This window comes from Furipterus horrens, unplaced genomic scaffold (genome assembly GCF_987537825.1).
Source record: "Furipterus horrens unplaced genomic scaffold, mFurHor1.1.pri manual_scaffold_9, whole genome shotgun sequence".
NCBI lineage: Eukaryota > Metazoa > Chordata > Mammalia > Chiroptera > Furipteridae > Furipterus > Furipterus horrens.
Window position 1 is genome coordinate 24,823,655 of NW_028327179.1, and position 15,414 is coordinate 24,839,068.

At 42.8% G+C, this 15,414-nt stretch overlaps 1 protein-coding gene across 1 annotated transcript; it reads left to right on the forward strand.

The window, feature by feature from the left end:
- The first annotated feature begins 4,184 nt into the window (after nt 1-4,184).
- On the forward strand, nt 4,185-14,211 carry LOC150001456 (nucleoporin NUP42-like). The gene is made up of 5 exons (XM_090286873.1): nt 4,185-4,326; nt 5,750-5,816; nt 7,275-7,353; nt 12,911-12,995; nt 13,634-14,211. Exons 1-5 carry the CDS (start codon nt 4,185-4,187, stop codon nt 14,209-14,211), a joined length of 951 nt encoding a protein of 316 aa, XP_090142999.1.
- The last annotated feature ends 1,203 nt before the right edge of the window (nt 14,212-15,414 follow it).

A 15,414-nucleotide genomic window follows, 5' to 3' on the forward strand; every position in this document is an offset into this window, starting at 1 on the left:
CACACGGAGCCAGGGAGAGGGGCTCTGGAGAGAGAGAACCACGAGTTTTCCTGCCAGGCTGTGATGGGTTTGGTTTTGCGTTAGCCTGGAGTATAAGCACCTCTTAACTGGGTTCCAGATTTTTCACAGAGGCAGTTGGTCCATATATTGCTATTAAATCCAAGTGTCCATGGGGAAAGGAGGGTTGAGGGTTTCCTATTCTTTATTCTTGCACCTCGCTGATATCACCTCCAATAGCTCTAGTTTGAATGAGCTTTGGCTCTGCGTCAGACAATGACTTACCGCTTTACATCTATTACTACTTTAATCTTCACAACACTGACTTAGGTACTGTCATGATCCTCATTTTCTAAGTGAGGAAACCAAAATCTAGAACTAGATTATGGGTTTGGAGTTGTTTGTTTGTTTTTGCTTATCAGCGTTTTCTACAATACACATGCATTACCATTGTAACACATGTAGCTCCCATTTTTCCTTATACACATGTAATTTGTGGGATAAAGCATAATAGGATAGAGCGTAACCATTTTAGATGGCAAAGACTTAATTTGGGCAGAATTCTTGACTTAAGTGAAATTCATTCCCCTAGGAATCCAGAAGTACTCAAGAAAGATACAGAGCTCTTACCCCTCTGCCCCTAAGCTTCCGGCTCCTTCTCCCTCACTCAGCTAGGGAAGAGTGCAGAAACAAGAGCAGACGTTCTTCCCGCTGGCTCGTGGTAGCTGCTTCGCTCTGCTCCCTTCCAGGGCCATCCTTTCAGTTCTGCCTTTTCCACTTTTATTTCCAGCACTTTAAAAAGGAAGAGTTGAAAGCCTTGCAAATATGAGGGAATCTTCCAAGAAGGATGCTTTAAAGAATGAAATGGGTATATGAGACATTTTACTTGCCCCAAATATTAGTTTATGTTGATAATTATTATTGAAGAAGAAACTGCAATAGTACTCATGAAAGGCTGATTAATATAACAAGATACCACTTGATGCCTATTAAATGGGCAAAAATTAAAATCCAACAATAACAGACATTGAAGTTATAATGTAGAGACTTGTGAGCTGTTGCTAGGAGTGTGGGTTGGTGTGAGCATGTAAGAGAGCCATCTGGCAACATCTAGCAACGTCAAAGATGCACACCCTTACAGCCTAGCAGCTCCGCTCCTCCGCAGAACCCTCGCTCTTCAAAGTGTGGTCGTGGGACCAGCAGCGGCAACGCCACCTGTGAGCTGAATACAAACGCAGACCCTCAGGCCCCGTTTCAGACCTACTGAATCATAGACTGCATTTTAACAAGATCCACCGGATGACTGTACATGAACACAGGGGTGCGCAAAAGGAGGATTACAGTTGGGAGTACGAGAAAGAGTTCATTCTTGTTTTTTTATTATTGTATTACTTACTATTACTGTTAGCCTACTTTTGCCCACCCCTGTATATGAGAAACTGTTGCATTTGGAAGAAAGAGACCAGTATAAAACTACATAGTATTGTTTGTAATAGCATTTCTCACAGCCTCTCACTGGCTCTGATCGGGGCTGCGTACCCATCCTGGATCAGTCACGGAATACGCAAAGCCTCTTCTGATATCCTGACCAAACTGATTCAAAGAGCTACCTCCTTTTAACAGCTGTGTAGTATTCCATTGTACCAATGTATCGTAATTTACCTAACCTCTCCTTTGCTGACGGTCATTCAGGTTTCCCCAGCGATTTACTAACACAACCGGTGCAGGATGCCCTTTTTTGGACCTTGCCCACCACACACCCACACACAGTTCTTTCTTTACCAACCTCAACGAGCACATGACTGCTGAATTGTGCCTTTTGTGTTTTTAAGGAACTTTCCATCTCACCACCAACATGTCACATTGAATATCCCTGTGACTGCTTTGAGGAAGAGGAGTGGGGAGGGGACTGGAGGCTGCAATGTCTAGACTTTTTCTTCATTGTCTTCTGTTCACCCAATGCAGTCCACCTGTCACTAGAGAGGCTCTATGAAACTTCCCCTAAATTAGGGGGAAAGCTTCAGATGTCCATGGAGGCCCCACTTGCCTACTAATTTCTCTGGATCTCCTGGGGACAGGGGCACCTGTCCCCTAACCTCTTCTGCCTGTAGCTTCCGCTTTCACCACAACAGTGCAGAACTGGTAAAAACCTTGCCGTTTCCAATTGCCCTTCTCTTGCTATTGTCTAAGGGCCACTATAACTCAGGCCACGAAGAAAGCTACTTCCACAGCCCACAACCTCTACCCTCAAAGAGGTGATGTTACCCCAGGCCAATGCCTGGCTCCTCAGTCCTTGTCTCAGTCCTCTGGCTTTGTGGTGGTCTTGCCTCTCCCACAATGCCCTTATCCTGCCAACCCATCACCCTGAAGCCATGAATCTGCACTTCAGACAAACTGCAGCATCTCTCAGAAGTATGTCCTATGTCCTTTCTGCTTCTGGTGTCTGATTTGTTTTTTGTTTTTTTTTTTTTTTATATCACTTTACAATTGTCTCTGGGCTAGCCTCAGTTTTGAAGTCCTAGGACTTAGCTCTAACATGGTCCAGATCTTGACTTAATACCCAATAACATTTCCCATCCTTGTTTTATTGCTGGTAAACAAGCTCTCTCTCCCTTGGCCTGGCAGAAATTTTATTTTTCTCTTTCGCCTTCACATGCTCAGTTGTGCCATAGTAAAACAACACCAATCCCATTTTTAACCCTTACAACAGAGGCCTTCCTCCTCCTCCTCTTCCTCCTCCTCCCTGCCCCCCACGACCAGCACAGGGTGAAAAGAAACTGAAATATTCTCTCTCCAGCCCCTTTTGGATGGGATCCCCACCCTCTCCATCACCATTCTTAGTTCCACAGGGGTCCCCAGTGAAACTCCCAGCCCACTTTGGAATACAGTCTTCCCTCAGACCACAACATTTGCTGATCTTTTAGAAAAAAAAAAAAACATTCCTTTACTGGCACTTGATAAACTGAATGAACTTATAACTTCAGCATTGCTTCTAAAGGACTTTGTAAATGCTGTACTATTGGCATTAGTAAACGTAATTGTTTTAGAGACTCCGTTTTACCAGCAGCAGCCTCGAAACAGAAGCAAGAATGGCCTACAAGTTATACTCATACACCCTAACCTTCTGATTATTTTGGTTCTCCAAAACCTAATTTTTTCCCTAGATGTGTGTACATTATTTATCCTTTATCCTGTGACAGTAGCACTTTATTTCAGCACAGCTCCCTAAATCCCATTTAAGCAAGCGATTTAGATGAAAGCAGTGCACAAGGAAACTTGAAGCAAAATTACTAAGTAATGTTTGAAGCAGAAGAGACACCAGCTGGCCTCCTTACCAAATTTAGAAGGTGGAACTGATATACAAGAGTCTGCTGATTGCATTGATTTGGGGGGGTCAATTACATTTATGGCATTCAATGACAGGAATGACAGAAGCCAGGAAGACCCTGCTCTCGCTCATGCTGGTGAAAGCATCATGGTGGTTCATCACAGTTCAGTCATGGGATGTCTAATCCTCACCCATTCTTCTTCCTGCAATATTTCAAATAATGTGCCACAGGCGAAGTAAGTTAACTTAGTGGCTGGCTTTCTGGGCTCCCTGTTTCCTGCATAATTGGTGGACTAATTATGTTTCATTTGGGTATCAGAGAAGACTGTAGGACATTTATCTGCTCAGTAGACAGTGAGTTGATTTGGATTTGTTTCCCTGTCAAGAAAGCCGGTAGTTAATGGGCGTCCCGAAAGGGGCTGGGCACAGCCCAGCCCACGGTCTCCTTCTGCCATTTTCTCCTGCGTGTGAGGCGCTGGGCTGGTGTCTGATGAGCGAACAAAGGCAGAAGGGGCTTGGTTCTGGTGTTGCCAAGCAACGAGTTTCAGGTAGAACTTAACGTGTCAAAGCTACAGTGTCTGTGAGTGGCAGTGGTTGGGAGACTTGCCGTAGGGCGACCCAGACGCCGCCTTGCTTTTGTACACTCCTATGAGTAGTTGTTTTTTTGGCCCTTGACTCAAATATAATTTTTACTCAACGTTGCTTCCAGGGAGAGGCTAGCAACCAGGGTCCGAGTCAGGGCTCCTAATTCTGGGGAAGTCGCGAACTTCTTTGGAAATATAGTAAAAGCGTACAGAGCCATTGCTCAGACGCACATGTTCCTAAAATTTGGGGTAAAATTGGGAGGATAGGATACCCAATGAAGACCTCTGGGCGCCGAGGGAACGGGGCGTGGAAGGGCACGTCGACTTGCTCCCCGGGCCTAAGCCCTTTCCGAAGGGTTCAGAATATTTCATTAAATCAGTTACGGATGGTGCGAAAAGCGCTGTCTTCAAAGAAAGGTAAGACACGAAAACACAATACAACACAAGACTTTAAAGGTAAGATGTATTTTTCTTTTCTTAGAATTGGAACTTGGTCCTGAAAGGTGTCGCAGGATGCTGGCTCCCCCCGACGCACTCTCCCGCCCTTTCAGCCTTGGGATAGTCGCATTGTGGCTTTCACACCTGCTGCCTCTTCTTGAGGACAGTCTGTGTGCATTACCACAATAGGTCTAATGAAATATCCCAAACCAAAAATGAGGGCTCGGGGTCGGGTAAATGTGAATGGACTTCCACTAACCACGGGATGTCATAGTTGACATTCTGTGGAGACTCACTAAATGTAGTGATTAGAAAATAAACGATGAGTGGACAGGTTAATTGAGGGAAAAATGTGTAATGAACTGTGTCAAAGAAACAGTTATTTAGCTACCTGCAGCAAGTGAATGCTTCTGGCATTAGTAAGTGTGAAGGCCCAAAGCTGTCTTCAAAAGATGACTTGAATTTCTTGAGCTGTGTCATTCCCCAACGGATTTAAAGCTTTAGAATAAGAGAATGCTATTAATCCCTACTTGAGGGATCTGGTTCAGCTATCTGCTGCCTTTTCTCTTTGGTTTTATTAAGTAGTTTTAGAGTTGGGAGATCAGTTTTCATAAGGAGTATATTTCCCATCACTCCACTTGTTATTACACTTAATGGAATATCTCCAATTCAGTGAGAAACAAGGTGAATTATCTTAGACCCCACTAGAAAATGATGAGTAGTTGAGACAGTTCAAGTGATAACTGGAGACAGAAAGGATAGTCTTGTTGGCTCATTTTGGTGGTTATGAAACATTAGTAATATGCTCGTAATAGAGAAACTCAAATGCATTATTCCCATGTGAATTCCCTTTATAATCTCCCCCTGAAAGATCCATGGGTATGTGTTTTCCGAAAGGGAAGACTGAAATAGATTTCAGCATCTATTCAAGGACAGGAGGTGGAATCTAATTGTTTATGCTCAACAGACTTTTTCATACACTCCCCATCTTTCAGAGGTTATTACTATATCGGGCCCAGTGGGAAAGCCAAGACTGAGAAAGAGAGCTTTTGATCCTGAAGGAATTCATGATTTAGGATATATGCCTTCCATCCACTCCACCATCAAGCAGTTATTCACTTAATAAGCCTATGTCAGCTGAACTTAGCAACACATCATTATTTTTCTAGAGCTAACAGTCCCCTCAATCTTGTTAAACAGAAATGCAGTTAGGCCATTATGCGATCTGTTGATATTACACTGAACTATGTAAGTCAGAATGAAGAGTTTTGTGACTTTCCGTAAGTGGAAGTGTTGGATCTTTGCATAATGTGTGTATGGAATAAGCAAAATATAATGATGTTTTCAGAGGTTTAAAAGATGAATTGCCGGTAAAATTGTTTTGTTTTATTGTTTATTCCAGGTCGTGCCAGACGTGGGCGCAATGCCTCGAGCCAGAGAGACTCATCCAGCTTGTCCCAATCTACAGGGTGCGCGGGCCGCCGAGAGCAAGGGAAGTCATCTTCCGGTTCTTCCGATTCCGGAGCTTCAACTGACGGGAACGGGGCATTTGGAGCACCTCAGAACCCATTTGCTTCTTCACCCAGCTCTTACGCACCGAAAGACGAAAACGAATTCCTGTAAGTGAAAGCCCTCAGAAAAGTTACCCATTCGCTTGCTTTTCGAAAAGAAGTAATACATTACCTAAAAATCGGAATAAGCAGAAAGTACCCATGATCCTATCCCTCAGAGGTAACCACGTTTTGCGCGCATATATACATGTAATATAATGGGTATAATACATATCGTACTAGATCTTATTTCGCTTAAAAATGCGTCATCTTTCCGTATCAGTACAGTGTCTTCTCAGAGCTCAGTGTGCTTTTTCCACTTTGTTGATAACGCTGTATTGTGAATAGCTTTGTAAGGTAGTCCTGCTTAATTAAATCTGTTGTAAGTTATGAGACCTTTAAAAAGGATGAGGTAATTTAAAGCAACTTGTGATCTTAGAGGTCACATATCATCTCCTATTTTTCTTTCTAAAACTTTTACTTCATTTGCCTCATTCAAATTGGTTGCATTTGGTTTCCTTCGTTATTGTAGAGTAAATTCCTTATCATTTCTCGAGAACATGTGTAGTAGAATTTGTGACTGGTACCAAAACGGTGCCTGGCTCTCTGTAACTACCCTCGGCTCCTGGCTTCTAGGACAGAACATCAATATAGGTATTTGTTGGTCTTTTACTTCCATAAATTAGAAGTCGGTCAGTAGTAAACATTTTGAGCCATGTACCATAAACTACTGACGTTTCAAAAGAAGAAAAGAAACAAATGAACCCGTTCTTCCTATATTTGATGTTACAGAAACCCTAAATTGAGTATAGATTCTCTGTAGTATCTGTGATTTTATTAATCATAGCATTCTGGACGGCATAGGAGGGGATTGAATTTAGAGCAGATACTATCCACAGCTTTGCCAACCAATGAACTGCATGGCTGTGGGTCTCTTCACCCGTTTGCAAAATGTGAGAATTAGACAAAATGTTCTCTAAAAATGTGATGTTTCTATATTACGGAGTGCTTCCTGTCTTTCCCAGTTAAATACTCATTGATGTGGATGGTAATGAACAAAAACCATTAAAGTTGTGTTGTGTATTTTATTATATCTTAGTTCTTTAATCTATGTATGACACAGTTGTTCTCAATGAAATGAATTAGCGAATGGTTCCGTGTACTGCAAAAGCAAAATTATGAACTTCTTTAATATTGTATCTATCACATGAAATGTAGTTTATAGTTCTGTAACTTCTGCTTTAAAGGACACTTGAGAAAACATAACGAGAAACCTAAAATTATATATTTACTACAATTTAACATTTCAATCATTGAAAATGAGAAAAAGATAAATTTTAATAAGCAGATGAAAACTATTTTCTTTTTCTTTGTCAGGGACGAAATGGGAAAAGATGTGGTCGTTTGGGAGTCCTCTGGTCAGTGGCCGTTCTCCGTTTTTTCACCAGAGGGAAACGTATCTTGCCTTTCAGGTAACTGAGAAATTGTACATTTTTAAACTACGTTTTACAACTCTGATTCTCTAAAAGCGAGACCCTGCCAAATAAAGAAATGAACCACGAACTTAGCTGTAGTTAGGAGAGGTTGGACATTCTTTAAAGTGCCTGAGCATTGCAGCAGAACTTCATGATTCGGAGATTGAGGTTGAAAGGTATAGTTCTTTTAAGATATGTGGTTCTCATGAGAAAATAGTAACATCAGGACCCACCACAGTTCTAATTCTGTAAGCCCAAGCAGAGGCTCTACTCTCTTGGCTCTCCATAGGTACCCCTTCAGAACCTCTTGGCTGCCTGCGGTGAATCGTCGGCAGCCGTCCGTCTCGAGAGACGATGGTGTAGCTTCTTAAGAGTCTATCTGCACCGCCGAGAATGGCTGTGCAGTCCGACTCGGAGTGACACGGTATCTGTCTCCTCCCGTGTTGAATCGACATCTTGCGATGACGCTGGAGTGTCCTCTCCAGTGAAGCTGAAGCTACAGAGCCTGGGCAGGGTGATATGGAGGGTCTGCTGTTGCCCATGCAGCAGACCCCCCCTCTCTTCGCAGCTGAAGGGTCCAAGGGAAAGACGGAGTCAATACAGCTTGGCTTCAGGTGCGCCGCAGGAGTTGCCGGTGTTGACTACAACGTCAAACCGCCTTAGGGACTCCGGCTCCGGATTTTCTGTCGGGGTTTACTCCCTTAGCCTTTCCCCTGAAGAGGTATGCCGCAAGGCAGCGGAGGTTTTTTGGAGTCAGAGTTTTCCTTCTCTGATGCCTGCGGTGAATAGAAGAGTCATATCCTGCCTGCCACGAAGGCCTTAGCTGTCTGATTCTGCTTGCTCTTTCTTCCCTGTCTTTCCTTTTAAGGGTAGTTGTTTTTCATAAAGCATGTGAAGGCCTATTCTGGAGATAATGTTTGAAGGTCAGGAGCTTTAGCTGGGCTGCAGGGATAACACTTCTGTAGAATACTCCTTCCCTTCCCATTTTCTTTTGTCTAGAGTTTCTAAAGCTCCTTCTGGGCTGCAACCTAAACTGCCACACTGCTAAGCCCACCTGGCTGGTCCTGAGTGAATAGCAGGCTCCTAGCGGATGACAGTCCTTGCACTCCCTCAGAACTCTGGCATCTGTACTCTGTCTCAGCTCTGCCTGCTCATTCTCTGCAAGCATTTGCATCACACCACTCCTCAGTTGCTTCGGTACTCATTCAACAGATCCTCACCGAATTTCTTTAGTGCCAGGCCCTATTCTAAGTGCTGGGGATATGTTGGTGAGCAAGATAGGCAAGATCCCTCCCTTATGAAGCTTATGTTCTTGAGGGAAGGAGACAATAAGTAAAACAAGGAAATAAGAGAACTCCAGCTGGTGATTTTTCTGTAAAGAAAATAAAGAAGTATTAGCCTTGTACAATCAGTTCAGCATTGAACCTAATACCTGTCGAATGCCCTAAAGCAGTTCCTCCCAAGTGTGGGACGTAGATCCCTATGTCGGGTTGCCGGATAAAATATGGGGTGCCCAGTGAAGCTTCAATTTTAGGTAAACAAAGAATAATGTTTTAGCATATGAATAACCCATGTAACATTGGTGACATATTTATGCTACAAGTGTGTGTGTCTGAAATTCAAATTGAACTGGGCATCCTGTATTATTATTTGCTCAATTTGGCAACCCTGTTCCTGAGACCCTTGCAGGAGCTGTACGAGTTCAAAAATCTTTTCATAATAATCCTAATGCACGAGTTGCCATTTTCACTGTGTTGACATTTGCACAGTTGAAGCAAAAAAATCGATGAGTAAAGCCCCTTATATCTTAGTGTAAATCAAGCTAGAAACAATAAACCGTAGTCACAAAGTCTAACAGTAGTCAATGAAAAAGGTTAATGTCCTTTTGGCTTAAGATTATGTCCGAAATGAAATGGTAGAAGTTTTTAATTTTATGAGATCTTGACCTCTGAGTGCAAACCATTTTTACTATACTGTGTGACCAAATGGGAAGCACACACAGAGTTGTTTCTGCCACATACTCAAGCGTGATGGGTATTTGAAGGGAAAGTCCTGGTGTGCTCGTTTGACTTGGGAGCTGAACCAGCCACTTTTTTCCCCCACAGAACAGTGGCTAATGAAAGAATAAGTGGCAACTACGGTTATTTTGACTTAAGTATTTGGTGACGCTTTCTTTAAAAATAAATGAAGGGAGCCCGTTACTTCATAGAGAACAACTGACAATGATAAAATGCAAGCTTTCAAGTGAATATTAGATGATGGAGAAATTTTTTTCTCATGTGAGCTTGATAACTTCTCGATACATAAAGTCTCTTCTGATGAGATGGATAGTGACATTAACAAATATGAATATTTTGATATTGTAAAAGACCATTTGGCCGTGTTTGGGAGTTCTCGATAACTCAGTGAACCAGTATTTTCCAAATATTTAATCTGTAATGTTGCAAAATTATACATACCTAAAAAGTCCATTCGAAGTGCAAAATTATCCAGTGAATTGAATGTGATAGTACAAAAAGTTTGAGTCGACATTGGAGCTAAACTTTTAGAAACTACCACCTGTCAAGTTCTGGTGTGACGTCAAGGAAGAATATTCCAAACTATCTGAAAAGGCCGTTAACATCATTCTTTTCCAGCTCCATATCTGTGCAAGAACAGGTTTTCGTCCTATACTACACCCAGGCGGTATATTGCAACAGACTCAATGCATCTGATTATTTCCTGAGGTTAAATCCTAGCAATGCTATTAAGATCAGAAGGTGTGAACATTTCTGTGGCAATTGATGCTTAATGACAATTTTCCTCCTGTAAGAGTTGTACATTTTTAGTCCCCTCAATGGCAGTTTAGGAGACTGTCCACTTCACCACATTTTTTCTTTTATTTTATTAAAAGATTTCTTGTATTTATTTTTGGGGGGGTGGGCGGATAGAAGAGGGAAACATCAATGTGTGAGAGAAATATCAATTGGCTGCCTCTCACACATGCCCCACCTGGGGACCAGGCCTGTAGTCCAGGCATGTTCCCCGATTGGGAATCGAACTGGCGACCTTTCACTCTGTGGGACAATGCCCGACAAGCTGAGCCACGCTGGTCAGAGCCACTTAACCAAATTCTTTTTCTTTTTTTTTTAAATTATTTCTTTGTTTGTTTGTTTATTTATTTACTTTTGGAGAAAGAGAGGGAGAGAAACATCACTGTGTGGTTGCCTCTCACTCGCGCCCCCAACTGGGGACCTGACATGCAACCTAGTCATGTGCCCTGAGTGGGAATCCAACCAGCAACACTTGGTTCGCAGGCCAATGCTCAGTCCCACCGAGCTTCGCCAAATTCTTAAAGCCAATAAATAATATTCACTTTTAATTTTTGCCAGTCTGATGAGTAAAGGCTTTTATCTTGATTTTCAGTTGTATTTTTAAATTGCACTTTTTTACTTCATTTATTTATTGGCTATTTGAAAATTTTGTGAGTTGGCTGTTTGTTGTTTTTGCTCATATTAACTTATTCTTCTCAGTGATTTGTAAGAACTCTTAATATGTTAACATTAGTTCTTCTCCTGTCATGTCGCCATTCTGGTTTTCCCAGCTTATCATCTGCGTTTTAATTTTGCTTATTATAGTTTGACATAGAGAGTATTTTTCTACATAGAAATTTGAATGTATACGTAGTCAACTTTCTTTTTCTGTTAGTTCTTCCTCTCCATTTATATTTAGAAAAAGAATTTCCCCTTCAAAGATAATAACCAACTACATTTTATTCTAATTTTTTCCTTATGATTATGAAAATTTTCTAATATCAACATTAGTGCACTTTCTTGTCTCGCCCCTTTAGCTTTACTATTCTATCAAAAATATTGGCATTTATTTTAAAGATTCCAATTGATTTCTCACTTCAGGTTTCACTGACATTTCACCAGAGGAGCTGAGACTTGAATACCATAACTGCTTAGCCAGCAACAACTTACAACATTATGTAAGTTTGTTTCCTATTCATCTACCTCAATAACAGATTAGCTGTGAATTACTACCTTCTCCATATTTAGAGGCTTGCCTGTTTTGGTAAAGTGGGTGAGGTCTACAGTTTTTTCAAGACAAGGCTATTTTTATTTTCTAAATTACTTTATTTGAAATTGATTGGTTATCTAAAATGGTGATAATATATTTTGACTGTACTAACTAGGAATGATTATCCAACAATCAGTCCCAGAAATCAAACCCTTTCATCAGTTGGCAAACATTTATAGAGCATCTCTTAGGTGCAGATACTGTGGTGAATGTTAGAAAAATAAAGTGAAATAAAGCAGTCGATTATATAGATTAACATTCTCACATGTCAAATATCAAAAATTAAAAAGCTCAGCTTGAGGAAGTTTGTGCTAAAGGAAATGACAAACTCTTTTGTTGTTGTCTACAGTCATGATCATGCATTTTAACTGGCACACACGCTCTTCTCCCACCCAAATACAACTAACTGTGTGCCGCCAGGTACTTGTGCTTCTGAACCGGGTGATTCAAGGAGCTGGAGAACAGGCAGAGGGGACTAGAGCTGGAATATCTTTGGCAAACAGGGGCGGGTCAATGCGAACTTTACAAGTGATGGGCCGTAAAAATGTTTCATAAACTTTCTGTAATTTTGGCAAAGATGTGAAGTTGTTTGAGAGATGAAAATAAACACTCGATATTGACTCATCATTTTTCTGTCTTCTCTCTCCAGCTAAATTCCATCCAACAGTTAATAAATCAGTGGAGGAATAGGGTAAATGAACTGAAAAGTCTAAGCACAGCACCTAAAACAGGTTTGGTGAGTACCTGAAAGTTTGCTGAAGGGAAGGAAGTGTCTCTCTTATGTATTGCTTTTTTTGCAAGAATTTTACTTTCAAGTTGGAAAGCAAACTTAAAATTTTCTGTCAAGCCCTGGCTGGTATGGATGTTTCTCTCCCTCTCTTTCTCCCTCCGTTCCTCTCTCTCTATTTATTTAAAAATAAATAAAATCTTTAAGAAAAAATGTATATCGGCCTATAGATACTGAAATGTATTATTAAAAATTATTTTTCTCATTTTAATATGTATTCATTGAAATTTAGAAAACAAAAATTTTTAAAGATTTTATTTACTTTTTAGAGAGAGGAGAAGGGAGAGAAACATCAGTGTGCAAGAGAGAGATTGGTCAGTTGCCTCTTACATGCCCCCTACCTGGGTATCTGGCCCACAATCGAGGCACGTGCCCTGACCAGGAATCGAACCGGCAACCATTTGGTTTTCAGGCTGGCACTCAATCCACTGAGCCACACTAGCCAGGGCTAGGAAAAATTTAAAAGCATAACTAAAATTAAAACCATAATTCATCAGCAATTGACTCTTAATCTTTGAGGTTGGTGTACTTTTTTCTGTCTGTATTCATATTGTGGGCATTTTTCTATGTTAAACATTTCACGTTTTTAAGCACATATTTTAAATTTTAAATTTGGCTCTAAAGTACATATATAGAAAGGTACTTGAGAATTATTCATCAAGTACTTTATTATTTGCCCTTTCTTATAGCTCTCTGATATAAAGAATGGAATAAATCAAGCAACCTCTACGTTTGGATTTGGGAGTAGGCAAACAGCAGCATTTGGGCCACCAGGTAAGTGATAAAGTAATGCAGGAGTTCACTGATTTTGAAAAATAGGATTTTATAGGTTTCAAGTTGTAAAACCTGAAGGTATGTTAAGCACCATTTTAAGTCAGCCTTGCAAATTCTACAGCCTTCCATAATGGAGCTTGAGAGAATTTGATTCATCAAGCCTTAGTGAAAGGGGGGCCAGAATGGGCTGGGCTGTTCTTTGAAAGGCCCTATGGCTCAAGCTTTAGAAGTATATTTTAGGAGTGGCTTTTCAAGACTTTTATAGCTGTGGTAGCAGCACCTTTGAGGACTTTCTTGTCACTGTATAACAGCATAGTGTCCTCCGCAAGTGACAGCTCCAGTGAGATGGGGGGCGGGGCATGGACAAGCCAGAAGTGTAAGAGCACTCGCTAATCCCTGAGGCTTTTCAAAGCCGCCTCATTGAGTGAAGGTAAATCACGGGGCAAGTGAGGTCGGTGTAGCAGGAAGACAGTGGGTTTGTTCTAGCTTCTCGTTTTTACTTTTCTCCCTTGTAATCTCTTTCCAACATCCAAACATGGCGGGAATAAGGGGAAAATGAGGGGGGAAAAAGTGGGGATTAACATGGCCACATTTCTGACTGTAATAGGTTTTTTTTTCTTTTTCTGGTTTATTTGTAGGTTTTCCAGTGAATAACAGCATGAGTGATAATGCTCAAAATTTTAGTTTTAAAACAAGCTCTGGATTTGCCAGTGCCCCTTCTGGAAGCCCTTCTGTGTTCGGGAACACGCCCGCATTTGGAGCTGTTCCCTTTCCCGGTCCTGCCGTCACTACTTCTACTCCGGTGCCTGGATTTGGGAAACCTGAAATCACATCTGCTGCTTCGTTTTCATTCAAAACCCCAGCAGCTGCAGGTTTTGGCTCGCCTGGGTTTCCAGGATTCCCAGCTCCCATGGCAGCAGGCCCTGCTGGAGCTGCGGGGGCCCCAGCCGTCACAAACAGCAGGTCGGTGGCTGGCTTTGGAAATCCAGGCTCCCAATCTCACACTACTGTTTCCAAGTCATTCAGTGACAGTTTTGCAAATAGCAGCACATCTACCTCTCTTCCTGTCTCAAATAGTAGCATGACAACAGTTAACGAATTATTCACGCCCAAGCATCAACTAACGGCAGAAGAACTAGAGCAGTTTCAGTCCAAGAAATTTACTCTGGGGAAAATTCCACTGAAGCCACCACCTATGGAATTTCTGAATATCTGAAAGAACAATTTTAAATAAAGAATGACTTATGAAATTATTTTGAGTGGTTCATATAAAAGAGCAGATACATACACGTGTGTATCATATATACATATTTATTTATAAGGAATAGAGCTTTCAATAAACTGAGGAGTTTGAAATCCATCATTTTTTCTTGAGCTTGACTATTTTTTTTTTCCTGTGGCCTAAAGTTTAATAATTATTTTTAACACACCTACTCCGTGGTGCAGGGGGAGGGACAAGAAGCAGGGGTGCCAAAAACATTTACTTTATCCTTACACAAATGCACCCCACCACACAGCGGCACAGAGGCTTCCCAGCCCGTGGCCGGCGGGCGGGCGCCTCGTTTGGGTGCCTCCACCCGCAGTCCTGGCGGGCGCTCCAGGCACCCACGGCCCAGCCTGCCTCCGTCTGCGGCCGCGTTTCTTATTCTTTCTCTTTGGCAGAAACCAAAACAGTCGTAGCAGCTACAGGACACTGGAGAGAGATGCAGAGGGCACGGGGTGTCGGAGGGCCCCCCGCAGGGAGCTTATCCAGGCTGGGGGCGGCGGAGTGGGGGGCGCTTGCCCTGGCTGGACACAAAGCTTTTCTCGCCGCAGGGCTCCTCCCACCCACATGCGGCGTGCTGGCGCCTGAGCCCAGGGTCTGGCCCCGAGTGCCCACTCCGTGCACTGGGCTTCTCTGCGTTCCGTCTCGGGGCACAGGTAAGGGGCGGGTCATTCCCAGGGAGGCTACAGGCCCGGGCATCAAAGAGCCAAAATGCCCAAAGTGAGGGTGTCCAGGGAGAGAAGAAGACCCCACAGTGGGGCGTGGGGGCTCCGTCCACTGAGCTGGGCTGAGAGCTTTGGCCCCCTCTGTACACCTCTGTGCTCTGTCGGAAACCCCTCTTTATAGAGGAGGAAACGGGCCCAGAGGAGGAGTTGCCAGCCGGGTGAGGCCAGACTTGAACCCAGGTCTCAGAGGGTCCTGGGCTGCGCCCAACCTGATGCTTCACGCAGCAGAGTGAGGCCCCGGGGGATGCCAGTGCTGGGCAGACCCAGGACACCGCTCCCAGGCTGGGCAGCAGGGACCTAGAATAGCTGGGGGACAGTGGGAGCCCCCCCTACAGAGCCTCATCCTTGTAGCAGCTACAGACACCCAGTTTTCAAGGCCAGCTCAAGTGTCACCTCCTCCTTGAAGCCCTCTGCAGTCACTCTGCAGTCA

Bases quoted from the DNA above. Each gene is read 5' to 3' on its own strand.
- LOC150001456 (XM_090286873.1), top strand. From the start codon at position 4,185: ATGAAGACCTCTGGGCGCCGAGGGAACGGGGCGTGGAAGGGCACGTCG. The intron at 4,327-5,749 runs GTAAGACACGAA...TGTTTATTCCAG, and splicing joins AGCGCTGTCTTCAAAGAAAG to GTCGTGCCAGACGTGGGCGC. The intron at 7,354-12,910 runs GTATCTTGCCTT...CCTTTCTTATAG, and splicing joins TTTTTTCACCAGAGGGAAAC to CTCTCTGATATAAAGAATGG.